Source organism: Aquarana catesbeiana, linkage group LG04 (genome assembly GCF_042186555.1).
Source record: "Aquarana catesbeiana isolate 2022-GZ linkage group LG04, ASM4218655v1, whole genome shotgun sequence".
NCBI lineage: Eukaryota > Metazoa > Chordata > Amphibia > Anura > Ranidae > Aquarana > Aquarana catesbeiana.
The window spans coordinates 563,883,156-563,899,190 of NC_133327.1; the positions used below are offsets into that span (position 1 = coordinate 563,883,156).

General features: G+C 41.9%; 1 protein-coding gene across 1 annotated transcript in view; it reads left to right on the forward strand.

Moving 5' to 3' along the window:
* Nucleotides 1-16,035, forward strand: part of SMYD3 (SET and MYND domain containing 3) — a 980,023-nt gene that overhangs the window by 617,453 nt on the left and 346,535 nt on the right. The window contains exon 8 of the mRNA XM_073628021.1: nt 13,615-13,717. Coding sequence (XP_073484122.1) covers nt 13,615-13,717 — 103 coding nt within the window. The remainder of the gene's footprint in view (nt 1-13,614; nt 13,718-16,035) is intronic.

Sequence of the window (16,035 nt, forward strand, 5' to 3'; positions counted from 1 at the left end):
TTTATGGCATTTTTATTATCATTTTTTCTTTATTAGTAATGGCGGCGACCTGCGATTTTTTTTATCGTGACTGTGACATTATGGCAGACACATCGGACACTTTTGACACTATTTTGGGACCATTGTCATTTATACAGCGATCAGTGCTATAAAAATGCACTGATTACTGTGTAAATGACATTGGCAGGGAAGGGGTTAAACACTAGGGGGCGATCAAGGGGTTAAGTGTGTCCTAGGGAGTGATTCTAACTGTAGGGAGATTGTCTCACTAGAACATGACAGAGATCACTGCTCCCAATGACAGGGAGCAGTAGATCTCTGTCATGTTGCTAAGCAGAACAGGGAAATGCCTTGTTTGCATCTCCCCGTTCTGCTGCTCCGTGACACGATCACGGGCCCCCGGCGGAAATAGAGTCCGCGGGACCCGCAGGCATTCTCACAGAGTACGCGACAGGCACACACATCCACTATGCCGCCATTTAAAGGGGACGTACCTGTACGCCCATTTGCCCAGCCGTGCCATTGTACTGACGTATATCGCAGTGCACTGGTTGGCAAGGGGTTAAAGTGTATGTATAGCCAAAACTTTTTTCAGTTTTGGATAGAGTGAGCAAGGGTTAGGCTGCTTTAACACTGATCCACTGTGGTTTGGTCATATCGCAGGTATACTGGCAGTTTTTGCGCACCCACGCTTTCCCATAGGCTTCTTTTATATTGAGCGGTTTGGTGCTTTTTCCAAAGGCACACCAAAAGTCTTGCATGCAGGGGAAAGTACTGGTAACCTGCTCAAAAACACAGGTACACTGCGCTGCACCCGCTCTGAGGGGAAAGCTTAGCAGAGAAATATGAAAGGATCCTTAGATCTGTCAAATTTTCTTGCTGTCTGTAACCCCATTGGTGAAATTTACTCTCTCTATTTTCTCTGTTCTCACTAAGACAGAAAGTGCTGAAAAGTCCAATATTTAACAATTGTCACAGAACTAAAAGTGGGAAATGTCTTTTGGTAAGGACATATATTGCATTTCCGGGAAGTGAAGGGATATCTCCCCATGAGACACAGGCAGCAAAAAATAAGCTAATATGAAGTTTTATTTTTTTCCTACTCTAACTGAAAAAAAAAATTTTGGCTGTACGTACATTTTAACTTCAAAGATTCAAGAGGGTGGCATTTTTTTTTTTAAGAATTTGTCAGGGTACAGTAACACCACAGCACAATATGGACTTTGATCTATAAAGCAGAAAAGGCATCTGATAGAATACAAAGCATAGATGGTTCATTAAAAAAAAAAGGATTTTTCCAAAGGTGCATGTAGCACCTACAGAGCCTCATTTATATATAATTTCAAACCTATGACTGGTTAATGTGCCTCAGCAGGTAACCTTTGTACGGTGATACATGTATTAGACTTAATAAATCTAAAATCTCTGACACAAAACCTTTTAACTAAAGGGAGAACTCAAAAAATGTTGTGCTCAACTTCGGAAATACACATAAGATGTCTATGGATCAAAGCTTGCTATTTTGGATGGGACCAAGTACTTCTGCAACAAAACTAGCTTCCATTGAAATATCCTGAATCCCAGTTTTGTATATCTGGCTTGGTTATTCAGCGATTCCAAGTTTGGCCAGATCACCAGACCTAGTCTGATTACTGATCTTAGTTTTTAATTTTTTTTATTAAGGTTTGATTACGGTATTAGTAGAGCCCCCCTGCCCCAAAGCACACACCCCCCCATGTTGAGGGCATGTGGCCTGGTATCGTTCAAGGGGGAACTCGTTCTCCCCCCCCTTTCCTGGCCTGCCAGGCTGCATGCTCGGATAATGGTATGGTATGGATCTTGGGGGGGACCCCATGCCTTTTTTTTTTTAAGGTTCCCCTTAAAATCCATAACAGACCCAACAGGCCTGGTATGCATTGGGGAGGGCCCCTACGCTGTTTTTTTTTATTTTCATTTTTTTATTGCTGACAATATTTTTTATTTTTATTCAGCTGTCAGCGGAGAAGCCCATGGACAGTTGATGATTCATCGGTTGTTAAGGACGTGGTGGCCGGCTTCCCGGCCCCGCTTCTTAATGACCAGCTAGTTACTGCAATTTACTGCAAAGCTTTGCCCAATCAGGGCTTAGAACACACTGTACACTCCAAACGCCATGCAAATTCAAACAATTCAAAGCATTTAACATTTTTCTTTTGTGCAGCTCTAGCTATAGAAAGCTTATAAGACAGGCAATATTTTGAATAGCCTGTATCATTTTTCTTTAAGACGGCTTTTCATTTGACTGCCCCATTGTGGTACCATTTTGGGATGTCCCAGTTACTAATGATCTAAAGCAGAACTGTGTCCTCCAATGAATGCGGGCAGAGCTGTGTCCTACAATGAATGTGAAGAAAAGGATTTTCTGGTTTTTGCAAAAAATCTTATTATAAGCAATCATTTTGCTGCAAGGAAAATAATCAGTATGTGGCATAGTTTTCAAATAACTGCTAAATTGTCCTGCCTAGCAAATTCAAGGCTGTCTGATGCTAAAGATGTCTCCAAGAACCCCAAAAATTTATAGTGGGATCTGCAGATAATTCTTGCAACTGTTGGGGCAGATTTAATATAGATTGTGCACTTTGCAAGTGCAGTTGCACTCTATAAGTGCAGTTGCTCCAGAGCTTAGTATATGAGGTAAAGATTCACTTTACAAGAAATACACAATCACATGCAAGGAAAATAAAGAACAGCATTTTTGTACCTGATTGGAAGATGGAAGTTCACAGACCTTCCCCTACTTACTTTGCTCTGGAACAACTGCACTTGCAAAATGCACAGTCTGTGCATGCACCTATAATAAGAAAAATATTTTACCAACTTAACCTACATAGGAGGTGTGCCAGATAAAAAGCTTTTGCTGTGAGAAAAAGAACATTAGAATAAGACTGCAGTTTACCATTGAACATATTGGCGAAGACCAGGCACTCTAGAACAATGTACTGTGGACATACAAATCAAAGATAGAGTTGCTTGGCCATAATAATTAGACATGTGCAATTTGTTTCGATACGAATACAAATTCGGACAAATTTTTGGTTGTTTAGAGATTCAGATGTATCCGAATCTCCAAAATAAATAGTTACAAGTTTAGTTGAAATTCGTTAAATTTGTTTAGTTTATTTATTTTCTAACAAATTCCATATTTTCAGAATGATTAGAATTTGGGTCGGTCGAAAAGTGATTGGCCGATTCTAATTCTGTGTGAGGAATACCTGGTTGTTAAGCAGCAGACCGGGAAGCCGGCTACCACGTCCTTAATAACCAATGGGTCATCAGCTGTCAGCTGGCTTCCCCACTGACAGCTAAAATGTAAACAAAACAATGTTGGAAATAGAAAATTCCAAAAAAAACCCAGCATGCCCCCACACAATCAATTCCAATCCCTTATCCGACCATGCAGTCTGGCAGGTCAGGAAAGGGGGGGCAAGCGAGCCCCCCCCCTCCTGAACCATACTAGACCACATACCCTCAACATGTGGTAGTGAGTGCTTTGGGGTGGGGGTCTACGGGCAGGGGGCTTATCAGAATCTGGAAGCCCCCTTTAATAAGGGGCCCCCAGATCCCACCCCCCATGTGAAGGAGTACCCCTACCCATTCACCAAAAATGTGTAAAAAGTGAATAAAGATAGTAAACAAGTTTTTGACAATTTCTTTATTAAAAAATGAAAAACAATGTCCCCCGATGTAGATCCATCTAACGCTGCCCGCCACATCGCCAAACCCAAGAAAAGGAAAAAGAGATAGATCTATATCGGGGAACATTGTTTTTTATTTTTTAGTAAAGGAGTTGTCAAAAACTGTCCACAGACCCCCACAACCACCACCCAGGGTTGTCGGGAAGAGGCCCTTCTCCCCATCAATATGGGGACAAGGTGCTTTGGGGCAGGGGGCAGAGCCACCCACCCCCTCCATGTTAAGGGCATGTGGCCTGGTATGGTTCAGGAGGGGGGGCACTCGCCCATCCCCCCCTTTCCTGGCCTGCCAGGCTGCATGCCCGGATAAGGGTCTGGTATGGATTTAGGGGAGGGAACCCCACGCCATTTTTTTTCTTTCTTTTTTTTTAAATAGCTGGGCCGGCAATTGCAACCGTGAGTACATTTAAATGTGATTTGACTTGTTTATTTTTTCTTTAGAAATGTCATGTTTGCTGCAGCATGTTCTATGCATGCTACAGATGCACCACTTTACAGGCAGACTAAGGGGACCCCGCACTATATTTTAAGGAATTTTTCATTTTGATTATATCACTTTAAGTGGGGTTATTTAAAAAAAATAAAGAAAGGGGGGGTCCCCCCCCCCTCCAGTCCATACCAGGCACTTCGGGTCTGATATGAACTTTAAGGGGAACCCCACTTCATAATTTTTTTAAAGACTGCGTGTGGTCCCCCCCAAAATTCATACCAGACGGACTAGCGAGCGTCCCTCCCTGACCCATACAAGGCCACATGAACTTTAATGGCATCCTAGTCTTGGTCTGTAGTGTTCAATATTTAGTCGGCCCACCCTTTGCAGCTATAACAGCTTCAACCCTTCTTGGAAGCAGTGGTGGCAGCAAATTTTGATTTAGTTTTAGTCTAAGTCTTGGGACTAAAATGGCATTTTAGTTTTAGTGCCATTTTAGTCTTCTACAAGTGTTTTTGTTTTAGTCGTATTTAGTCAACTAACTCGTCAGTACATTTTAGTCGACTGGGTGTCTAATCTAATGGGTGTAGTTAAATTGTAATGCATTATTTAAGCATTTCTCTACAGTTTTCAAACTCATTATATACTACTGCTGGAGTGAAAAATCGAAGATGTTATTGTTTATGATATTGAGGTTTGTACATGCACTACAGACACAGATTTAGTTGTTATATAACATCTTTATTTAAGTAAAACTGTTTTTGTGAAGAATATTGCTTTTTTGACAAAAGGGTAACGTAAAATACAAAAAAAAAAACTCTTTGCGTGATCGTAATGATGCCACCTACCATGCACTGTACAATCATTTACGTGAAGTTAATAGTTCAAAAAACTCAAACTGAACAACAGAACACAACAAAACATTTCAGCAGCCTGGGGTCAAGAAGGACAGCAAAGAGGCCGCAGGCCAGGCCACTATCTCATTCCAGGAAAAACATCAGGAACAGACTGATATTCTGCAAAAGGTACAGGGATTGGACTGCTGAGGACTGGGGGGAAAGTAATTTTCTCTGATGAATCCCCTTTCTGATTGTTTGGGGCATCCGGAAATAACCTTGTCCAGAGAAGAAAAGGTGAGCGGGAGCTTTACACTGCCAGTCCTGTCATACTCACAGTAAAGCATCCTGAAACCATTCATGTGTGGGGTGGGTTGCTTCTCAGCTAAGAGAGTGGACTCGCTGACAATTTTGCCTAAGAACACAGCCATGAATAAACGGTACAAAAACATCTTCAGGCTCAGAGAACAACCTCTAACCATCCAAGAACAGTTTGGTGATGAACAATGCTTTTTCCAGCATGATGGAGCACCCTGCCATTGCCAATGCCATAAGGCAAAAGTGATAACTAAGTGGCTTGGGGAACAAAACATGGGAATTTTGGGTCCATGGCCAGGAAACTCCCCAGACCTTAATCCCATTAAGAACTTGTGTTCAATCCTCAAGAGGCGGGTGAGTGAGCAAAAAAAACCCCACAAATTCTGACAAACTCCAAGCATTGATTATGCAAGAATTGGCTACCAGTGCCATCAGTCAGGAATCAGTATGTGACGCAGAAGTTGATTGATAACATGCCAGGGCGAATTGCAGAGGTCTTGAAAAAGAAGGGTCAACTCAACGCTGCAAATATTGACTCTGCATAAACTTAATGTGATTGTCAATGAAAGCCTTTGACACTTATGAAATGCTTGTGATTATACTTCAGTATACCATAGTAACATCTGACAAAAAGATCTAAAAACATTGAAGCAGCGGTGTCATTCTCAAAACTTTTGGCCATAGCTGTACATGTACAAGGCCAAGCACAGCACACACAGACAGCACACTGCACAGACACTGTCACTGCCAGTCTGGCACAGCATAATAAATACTTGAGGGTAATGCTTATTTCTACAATAAAAATCAGTTTACTGTCAGTTTATTATTTTAACAGTTCTAATTCTCAGATACATTCAAAGAAAATGTGCACAGTCTACAATAATTGTGTGGATTATAACAGTCACCACTTTTTATCAACTCCTCTCTCCTCTCAGCATTCGCAATGACAATAGAGGTAAATATCACACTAAAAAGACTACTGGGGCAGGACCCTGACATAAGGCTGCCCTTTTTGACCATTACTGATCTATTTTTCTTTTTCATTTGTGTGATATTTACCACTATTGTCAAATTTGTCAATGCTAAGAGAGAGAATAGTTGATAAAAAGTGGTGGTTGTTGTTGTTGTTCCACACATTTGTAGCCTCAGCTTGTTCATTTTTCCTATGAACAATTGTCCCATTGACAATTAAAAGCCTTGTTGAACTATTGATTCTTCTTATCGCAAAAAGCACAACCCACGAGTATTACAGTATCTCACAAAAGTGAGTACACCCCTCACATTTTTGAAAATATTTTATTATATTTGTTCATGTGACAACACTGAAGAAATGACACTTTGCTGCAATGTAAAGTGGTGAGTGTACAGCTTGTATAACAGTGTAAATTAACTGTCCCCTCAAAATAACTCAACACACAGCCATTAATGTCTAAACCGCTGGCAACAAAAGTGAGTACACCCCTAAGTAAAAATGTCCAAATTGGGCCCAAAGTGTCAATATTTTGTGTGGCCACCATTATTTTCCAGCAGTGCCTTAATCTTCTTGGGCATGGGGTACACCAAAGATTCACAGATTGCCACTGGACTCCTCTTCCACTCCTCCAAAACAACATCACGGAGCTGGTGGATGTTGGAGACCTTGCGCTCCTCCACCTTCCGTGGATGCCCCACCAATGCTCAATGGGGTTTAGCTCTGTAACATGCTTGGCCAGTCCATCACTTTTACCCTCAGCTTCTTTACCAAGGCAGTGGTCATCTTGGAGGTGTGTTTGGGGTCATTATCATGTTGAAATACTGTCCTGCGGCCCAGTCTCTGAAGTGAGAGGATCATGCTCTGCTTCAGTATATCACAGTACATGTTGACATTCATAGTTCCCTCAAAGAACCGTAGCTCCCCAGTGCCGGCAGCACTCATGCAGCCCCAGACCATGACACTCCCACCACCATGCTTGACTGTAGGCAAGACACACTTGTCTTTGTACTCCTCACCTGATTGCTGCCACACACACTTGACCAAATAAGTTTATCTTTGTCTCATCAGACCACAAGACATGGTTCCAGTAATCCATTTCTTTAGTCTGCTTGTCTTCAGCAAACTGTTTGCAGGCTTTCTTGTGCATCATCTTTAGAAGAGGCTATCTTCTGGGACGACAGCCATGCAGTCTAATTTAATGCCGTGTGCGGCATATGGTCTGAGCACTGACATGCAGACCCCCCACGCCTTCAACCTTTGCAACAATGCTGGCAGCACTCATACATCTATTTCCCAAAGACAACCTCTGGATATGACGCTGAGCTTGTGCACTTTGGTTGACCATGGCAAGGCCTGTTCTGAGTGGAACCTGTCCTGTTAAACCGCTGTATGGTCTTGGCCACCGTGCTGCAGCTCAGTTTCAGGTTCTTGGCAATCTTTTTATAGCCTAGTCATCTTTATGTAGAGCAACAATTCTTTTTTTCAGATCCTCCGAGAGTTCTTTGCCATGAGGTGCCATGTTGACCAGTATGAGAGAGTGAGAGCGATAGCACCAAATTTAACACACCTGCTCCCCATTTACACCTGAGACCTTGCAACATTAATGAGTCACATGACATTGGGGAGGGAAAATGGCTAATTGGGCCCAATTTGGACATTTTCACTTAGGGGTGTACTCACTTTTGTTGCCAGCGGAATTAGACATTAATGGCTGTGTGTTGAGTTATTTTGAGGGTGCAGCAAATTTACACTATTATACAAGCTTTACACTCACTACTTTACATTGTAGCAAAGTGTCATTTCTTCAGTGTTGTCACATGAAAAGATATAATACAATATCTACAAAAATGTGAGGAATGTACTCACTTTTCTGAGATACTGTAGGTATGCTTCTTATGTTAGAAATAGAAATACCTGGAGAATGAAACACTTCTACTTTTTTCAATAAATTTTAAGGAAAGCACTTCGTGCCAACATGACCCTTGCTCTATTCCGCCGGCCTCTAGAGAGGTCACCTGTGACACTGAATACCCTCTCTGCAAAGGCTTAAGAAGCTGGCATAGCCAGCAGGTCTAATGCAAGAGGTTTTAGATGGAGATAAAAAGTGTCATGCCTTGACAGCCAAAACTCTGTTGCAGTGTCCTCACTGATGGTGGCAAATTGGTGCAAAAGCTCTTCCTTATATCTTCTGATCTGCTGCTTTATGCTGTTTGACGAGATCCTCTGCCTGGGTCTTCTGCAGCATTTAGAAAGAAACTGAAAAACTGGCTGCTTAGATGTGGATGTCGGTGGCAGTGTTTCTTCCACTTGCTGTGATAGTTCCACATTATCTTCTTCAGGCAATTCCTCATGTTGCATAGAAATGGGTGACTCAGGGGGTTGGATGTGTCATTGCCATCATCCCTTGGAAGATTCAGAAACAAATGTATACCTCAGCATGGGATTTTTAAGGCAATGTAGTAAAGAAAAAATTATATTTAGATAAAAGAATAATTTATTGGTACATAGAAAATATATAACATACAAAAATACTTTTAGTGATCATACAATTAAAAAGAAAAATCGTCAAATAGCATGAAGCAAGCAGGGAGCTAGAGCTCCTACATCGTGATACATCCTGCTACAAGATACAATCACCACCTATAGCGATGCGATGGCGTCAAGTAGCGGTGTTGTTCTTGTGTGTGTGGCAATGTGGATTTTCTTACGGCATACTCCTCAGTATTTTTAAGCATTTCCTGATTGTTCTCATCCGCCACATCAACAAGGGTTTCACAGACATTAGGGTTGACAAAACAAGCAGCTGCTGCAAGTGGTGAGAACATTTCATCAGTTGGATCCAAGAATGAAGCAAAACGCTGGTTCACGCTCCCTTTCATCTTCTGTGCAATTGTGGCAAAGTCTTGGTAGCTAGTGTTCTGTTGAAAGCCCTCAACATGGACATGGACATGGTGTCACTCTGGAGGGTTTTAGTATGTTCTGCAAAAGGCAGCAGTAGATCATGCAATGATGTGAGCTTTTGCCATTTACTAAGGAGCAAGCTGTCCCATCCCATGTTGTTTGCGATTTGTCAGACCGACTCTTTCAGTTTAAGGAGTCTTGCGATCATGTTGAATGTACTTGACCAGCATGTGGAGCAGTCATTTAAAAGAGTAAGACCACAATGCTCCAATAGCTTCTGTGTTGCAATTGAAGACTTGCAGAAGAGGTTCACTATTGATCTTGTTCATCCAGTATTCTCTTCACACTTTCCTCCTTCTGCACCATGTGGACCACAAGTTGAAAGGTATGCACCACACATGGTGTCCAGTCCATGTTGATCTGTTGGTACCTAACAAGTGGAACACAGCCAAAAAAGCATAACGTACAGTATATAGAAAAGGTTACTGTTCCATTCTATTATTTTAACACTTAACATCTTATGGGAATACTTTTACACAAGACTACAAATAAAGTGGAAAAATAACAAAGATGCACCCGTAGAGTAGAGCAGATAGCACCACATGTTAATCATCTCATATCCATGTGATAATTGACTGGTGTCAACCGTGTCATCATGTAAAAGAATAATAAAAATTGCTCACCACAGATCATCAATTTCAGACTCAGCCTCAGAGTCACTTTCCATCATGGGGGAGTCTTCCTCACTAGAGCTGGGTGGTTCTTCTGCTGCTGCTGTGGTTTGTTTAAATGCTGCCACCATATTGCTCCCGTTGTCCGTTATCACTGTAAGGATATTCCTCTTTGGTATGTCCCACTCTTGCAAGCGTTTGTCCACACATGATTTGATTGACTGTGCAGTGTGTGGGTGGGCTACTTGTTCCAGATCTCCATCCAATTGAGCATCTGTAGAATGTGCTGGAAAAATAAGTCTGATCCATGGAGGCCCCACCTCGCAACTTACAGTACTTAAAGGATTGCCTTCTGATGACTTGGTTCCAGAAACCACAGCATACTATTCAGAGGTCTATCGGCACCCATGCCTCGATGGGTCAGGGCTGCATATGGGGCTATTGTGGCTGCAAAAGGGGGGCCTACTCAATGTTAGCTTGGTGGTCATAAAGTTATGGCTGATCAGTTTGTATTATATGCAAAGAACAAGTAAGCAAAGGATGCAGCAGACCCCTAATCTAAGACCACCCCCTCTCTCTCCAACAGGCCAGTGAAGGACCTCATGGGGAATATTATAGGCACACACTGCATATTGTGGTCAATAAAAGATAGGATGTGGTGGACAGAGTTCATATTACAGGGAGCGTGTTCACACAGCACTGGATATCTGTTTTTTGGGGAAGTGCTAAATTTGTTACAAATGACCAATGTTGTGAATAATTAGTTCACCCAGTATCCTCTGAGGGCAACAATCCTGTACATCTCCAGGGCACCTCTCTACCTGTCCCACTGAGCTCACTCAGCCTGTGTATCCATCACATGCCAGAGTTGGCCAGTAGGTAGACATATTTGTCACAAATTGAAAACCGCATTTCATCCGGACATTGCAAAGTATTACCAAGCAGCCCAAATTTCCCAACTCTCCATGCTCCACACAACTTCTGATATCCCCTTATGGGTTCTCCTGGAGGTACCCAATTGCGCGCCTGTCCCTATCTCGGCCCTATTGTGGCTACCCCCTAAAATGCAACCGCCTTCTGCCAGCCCCCTCATGATACACAGTCTGAAATTATGGGACTCGATACGATAAGCTTATGTCCCCATTCTTACCGCTGCTTCCCCTCTTGAATAAACCTATGTTCCCACCTGGCCTAGAACAACCCCACATCTTTTCATGCTGGCCCACCCATGGGTTTTCCCTGGTTCGCCACTTTCTTCATACCCACGCCTTTCCCACGTGGTCCTCGTTTCGAGAGACCCATGAAGCTCCACCTGCCGAACTCTTCCGTTATATCCAACTGCGACACTGGATAACTTCCCTTCGGCGCCTGGGCTCCTTTCCGTATCAAATAACTGCCTTTGAGCACTCCTGCTAACATTGCCCAGGTGCTCGCGGCACCATTTCCATGATATACTCCTTACTAACTGCTGGCAACAATTCCACTACCCTTTCCTATGTGCTTAAATGGGAACGCGACCTGTCCCCCATAGATCTAGCAGACTGGGGTAAAGCCTGGTCCAGCATAGCAAAATGCTCCTTTAACACTGCCACTTTGGAGGCGGCCTATAAGGTCCTCCTGCGCTGGTACTGGGTCCCAGCCCGTATCGCCAAATCAAACCCATCATGCAATGACAGATGCTTTCGAGGTTGTGGTCAACGAGAAGATGAATTGCACACATGGTGGGCTTGCCCCCGTCTTGTAGGCTTCTGGTCAAGGGTCTTTGGTCTACTTTCCTCCCTATTTCATGCTCCCTTCCGCAAAGACCCCAAATTTGCATTACTCCATTGCCCGCTCCCGGGCCTCTTCTCTCATCAACAAAAACTAGCTACATACTTATTTATTGCCGCCAAACGAACAATAGCGAGGGCTTGGAAAAAACCCTCTGTCTCATTTGCAGAGGTGAAGAATTCCTTGACGACCCTCATGATCCACGAGTAAATGTCCAGCGTCCTCCACGACTCCCATGCAAAATTCCTTAAGGTATGGGCCCCGTGGTGGTCCTACACACTCCCCAACCTAAATCCAACTAGTCTAGGTCTGTAAATTCAACTTGAACTAGCCTCCAGCCTGGGGGACCCCTTTTTCCCCCTCCCATTTCCTCTCTTTCTGGGCCTCTTGCCCGCTGCTCTGTTCTACTCTTATATCCCTTCCTCCTTCCCACTCCGTTGTTGTATATGTGTTCTTTTCCCCCCTTTTTTTTTTTTCTTCTTTCCTCTCTTCTCGTGTTTGTTTGTCTCCCCCTACCCTGTTTTGCGGACAACTCTGCTCACTCTTGTCTGCCTTAGCCCCTGGGCCTCATGGCTTGGGCATAGCGCACTGACCGCCGGCCCTGGCTGACAGGTCAATGTCAGTTGATAAAATACATCAAAAATGTTCATTATGTACTTTCATGTAAACCTTATTCCTATGTTTTTGTACATATCCCCTGCGTGGGAATTCGTTATCTAGGTTTTTCCCTTTCTCATATTTCAATAAAAAACATTGTACCAGAAAACCGCATTTCAGTCATCCATGAATACTGTATCATATCATTATATGCTTGATGAGCTTTTAAGGCCATCATCCTACATTGAATTAGAACTGGAAATAGTCCTTTCAACATGATAACAATCCAAGAACTCTAGCAAATCCACAATGAAAAGACTAAAAAAGAACAAATCCATAGTAATGGACTGACCTAACTAATACTCTGATTTGAATGACTTTGAAATGTTGTGGGATTTTCTGAAACTATTGGCACATGCAACACAGACAGCTTGCAACTGAAGTAATTTTTGCAAGTTTCCTTGTGTTTTGTATTCAAGTATACCACCATTATTATTGCAGGTTCTTATATAGTATTATTAGCCACTGTGCTGCCTTTATGTATAGGCGCTGTTTAAATGAATTGCCCATTTTTTGGGGGGTTGCAGTTTAAAGGCTTTGTATACTTTCAAATGTTTTGTTGTGTTAAGAAGGTATTCGAGTAGTTGTAATCTCCATGTTGTTTGTTTGCCTTACCTTTCAATGATGAGCTCAGTTGTTGTGGCTGCAGCGGCACATGCGCTATGAAGGTCCTCTTTTCCCATTTTCATTGTATTTTCCTAATTTGCAGTCTTCTATATTTAAAAAAACATGATATTTTGATGTGCATCTGATACTTGTCTATTAAACACAATCATTAAAGTTTTGCTGTTCTTTTTTTCAAGCATGCATTTGTCACACACATAGCAGAGACAAAGATTCATTCCTGGTTACATTTAGAAAAGAAACAGTAGTAATACAGTATAGCCTCCAAATATTTTAACTTTTTTCATGAATGTTCTATTTTGTAGATTCTGCAAAAACTGAATACCAGAATAGACTGCTAAATAGAGGCTTTGTAGGTGTGGCATCACTGGTTACTTAAAGTTAACCTAAATTATAAAAATTGAGAACTACTGTCTCGTTATCTCTTATAATACTGTACATATGAGTTATTTTTATTAAGGTAAAAAATCCTACGTACAGTAAACATATGCTGATTTTGCCAGTCCCATTAACTTAAAATAGCCTTTCCTGTATGTCTCTAACTATGCTAAGCGTGGAGGGGATTTCCCAGCTATCGTGATCAAATGGCATCCAGGTAAATACTATTTTCAGAATGAGGTCAGCAATGGCAACCAATATATACTATATGTATGAAAACTATTTTTTTTTAATACTAATTTTGCCTTTGTGTTTTCTATAACAGCATGTCCCTTTTAAACCACAGTTGTGATCCGAACTGTGTGATAGTGTTTGAAGGAACGTGTCTGCAACTCCGTTCAGTAAAGAAAATACTAAAGGGTGAAGAGGTATGAAAACTAACTTATCCCCCCTCCTGTCATAGACACCTGGAACAGTAATCTTCCATCCATTTACATTCCTGAGAGCTGCCTCATTTCTGAATTTTGGGTAAACCATCAATCACCACTCATATCTCGCATATAAAGAAAATACAATGCGTTAAACTGTCTTTTCTTGCTGCTGGGCTATCCGCGTTTTTTCCTAGTTCTAAATTACCCTTATTCATGATAAATGTCTTTGCATGTCCTCATTCCCTGCATGAGGAATCCAGAAACTCTTTCATAGTTCATTTTCTTTAAAATATATAAAAATGCACTTAAAACAAATCAGCAGCTTCCACTAATCATCCCATATTTAATCTTTCTTGCATTGAAATGTTTTTTTTTTGCAGTAATCTGCCAGTCTCAGGGAGGTAAAAAAAGAAAACTTGTATACCAATATCTTGGGGAGGGTTCATTTAGCTGAATATCTAAGTATGATGTACTGCCTCAATAGTTTATCTAATGACAATAATAACCCTTACTTGTCCAGCTGTAGTGGAATTTTCTATAGTTGGTATACTTGGCTAACTTTGGCTAGAAAGTACACTTTTTTTGCAGCTGTCTGAGTTTAGCTGTTAAGAGCACAGACACATCATTCCACGTGTTAAGGGTTCCCGATGGTAATCAGCAATATTTTTATAGGGGTGTTGGGCACCTATAAGAAATATGTGCAGCCATAAACATATATTTCCCACACCCACCTAACAACTGTCCCCGAGCCACCCACCATAAAATAATTCCCTGCATCTATTACCTTTTGTACCACCACCCCCTCCCTTTAGAATGTAAGCTCTACGAGCAGGGCCCTCCTGTCCCTTCTGTATTGAGCTGTACTGTAATTGTGCTGTCCCCCCTCTACATTGTAAAGCGCAGCGTAGACTGTTAGCGCTATATAAATCGTGTATAATAATAATAATATAATAATAAACAGGCAAAATATGTAAAAACAATTATTGATGCATCACATGGATAGTATCAGTGTTGCCATAAACATGAAATTTGGCTTTAAGGAATATCTAAAGCCAAACCTGTTATTTAAGTTTTGAATAGAGTGGGGCATTGTTAACCACTTCAGCCCCGGAAGATTTGGCTGCTCAATGACCAGGCCATTTTTTGCGATACGGCACTGCATCCATTTAACTGACAATGGCGCGGTCAGTCAAACTGTGTACCCTAACAAAATTGACGTCCTTTTTTTCCCACAAATAGAGCTTTCTTTTGGTGGTATTTGATCACCTCTGCGGTTTTCATTTCTTGCGCTATAAACAAAAGAAGAGCGACAATTTTGAAAAAAACACAAAAATCGCAATAAGCGTATATTGATTGGTTTGCACAAAAGTTATAGTGTCTACAAAATAGGGGATAGATTTATGGCATTTTTATTATTATACATTTTTTTTACCAATAATGGCGATGATTAGGGATGAGCTTCGAGTTCGAGTCGAACTCATGTTCGACTCGAACATTGGCTGTTCGCAAGTTCGCCGAACAGCGAACAATTTGGGGTGTTCGCGGCAAATTCGATTGCCGCGGAACACCCTTTAAAAGTCTATGGGAGAAATGAAAAGTGCTAATTTTAAAGGCTTATATGCAAGTTATTGTCATAAAAAGTGTTTGGGGACCTGGGTCCTGCCCCCAGGGGACATGGATCAATGCAAAAAAAAGTTTTAAAAATGGCCGTTTTTTCAGGAGCAGTGATTTTAATAATGCTTAAAGTCAAACAATAAAAGTGTAATATCCCTTTAAATTTCGTAGCTGGGGGGTGTCTATAGTATGCCTGTAAAGGGGCGCATGTTTCCCGTGTTTAGAACAGTCTGACAGCAAAATGACATTTCGAAGGAAAAAACCCATTTAAAACTACTCGCGGCTATTGCATTGCCGTCCGACAATACACATAGAAGTTCATTGATAAAAACGGCATGGGAATTCCCCACAGGGGAACCCCGAATCAAAATTAAAAAAAAAAAATGACGTGGGGGTCCCCCTAAATTCCATACCAGGCCCTTCAGGTCTGGTATGGATATTAAGGGGAACCCCGGCCAAAATTTAAAAAAAAAATGACATGGGGGTCCCCCTAAATTCCATACCAGACCCTTCAGGTCTGGTATGGATTTTAAGGGGAACCCTGTGCCAAAAAAAAACAAAAAATGGCGTGGGGTCCCCCCAAAAATCCATACCAGACCCTTATCCGAGCACGCAACCTGGCAGGCCGCAGGAAAAGAGGGGGGACGAGAGTGCGCCCCCCCCGAACCATACCAGGCCACATGCCCTCAACATTGGGAGGG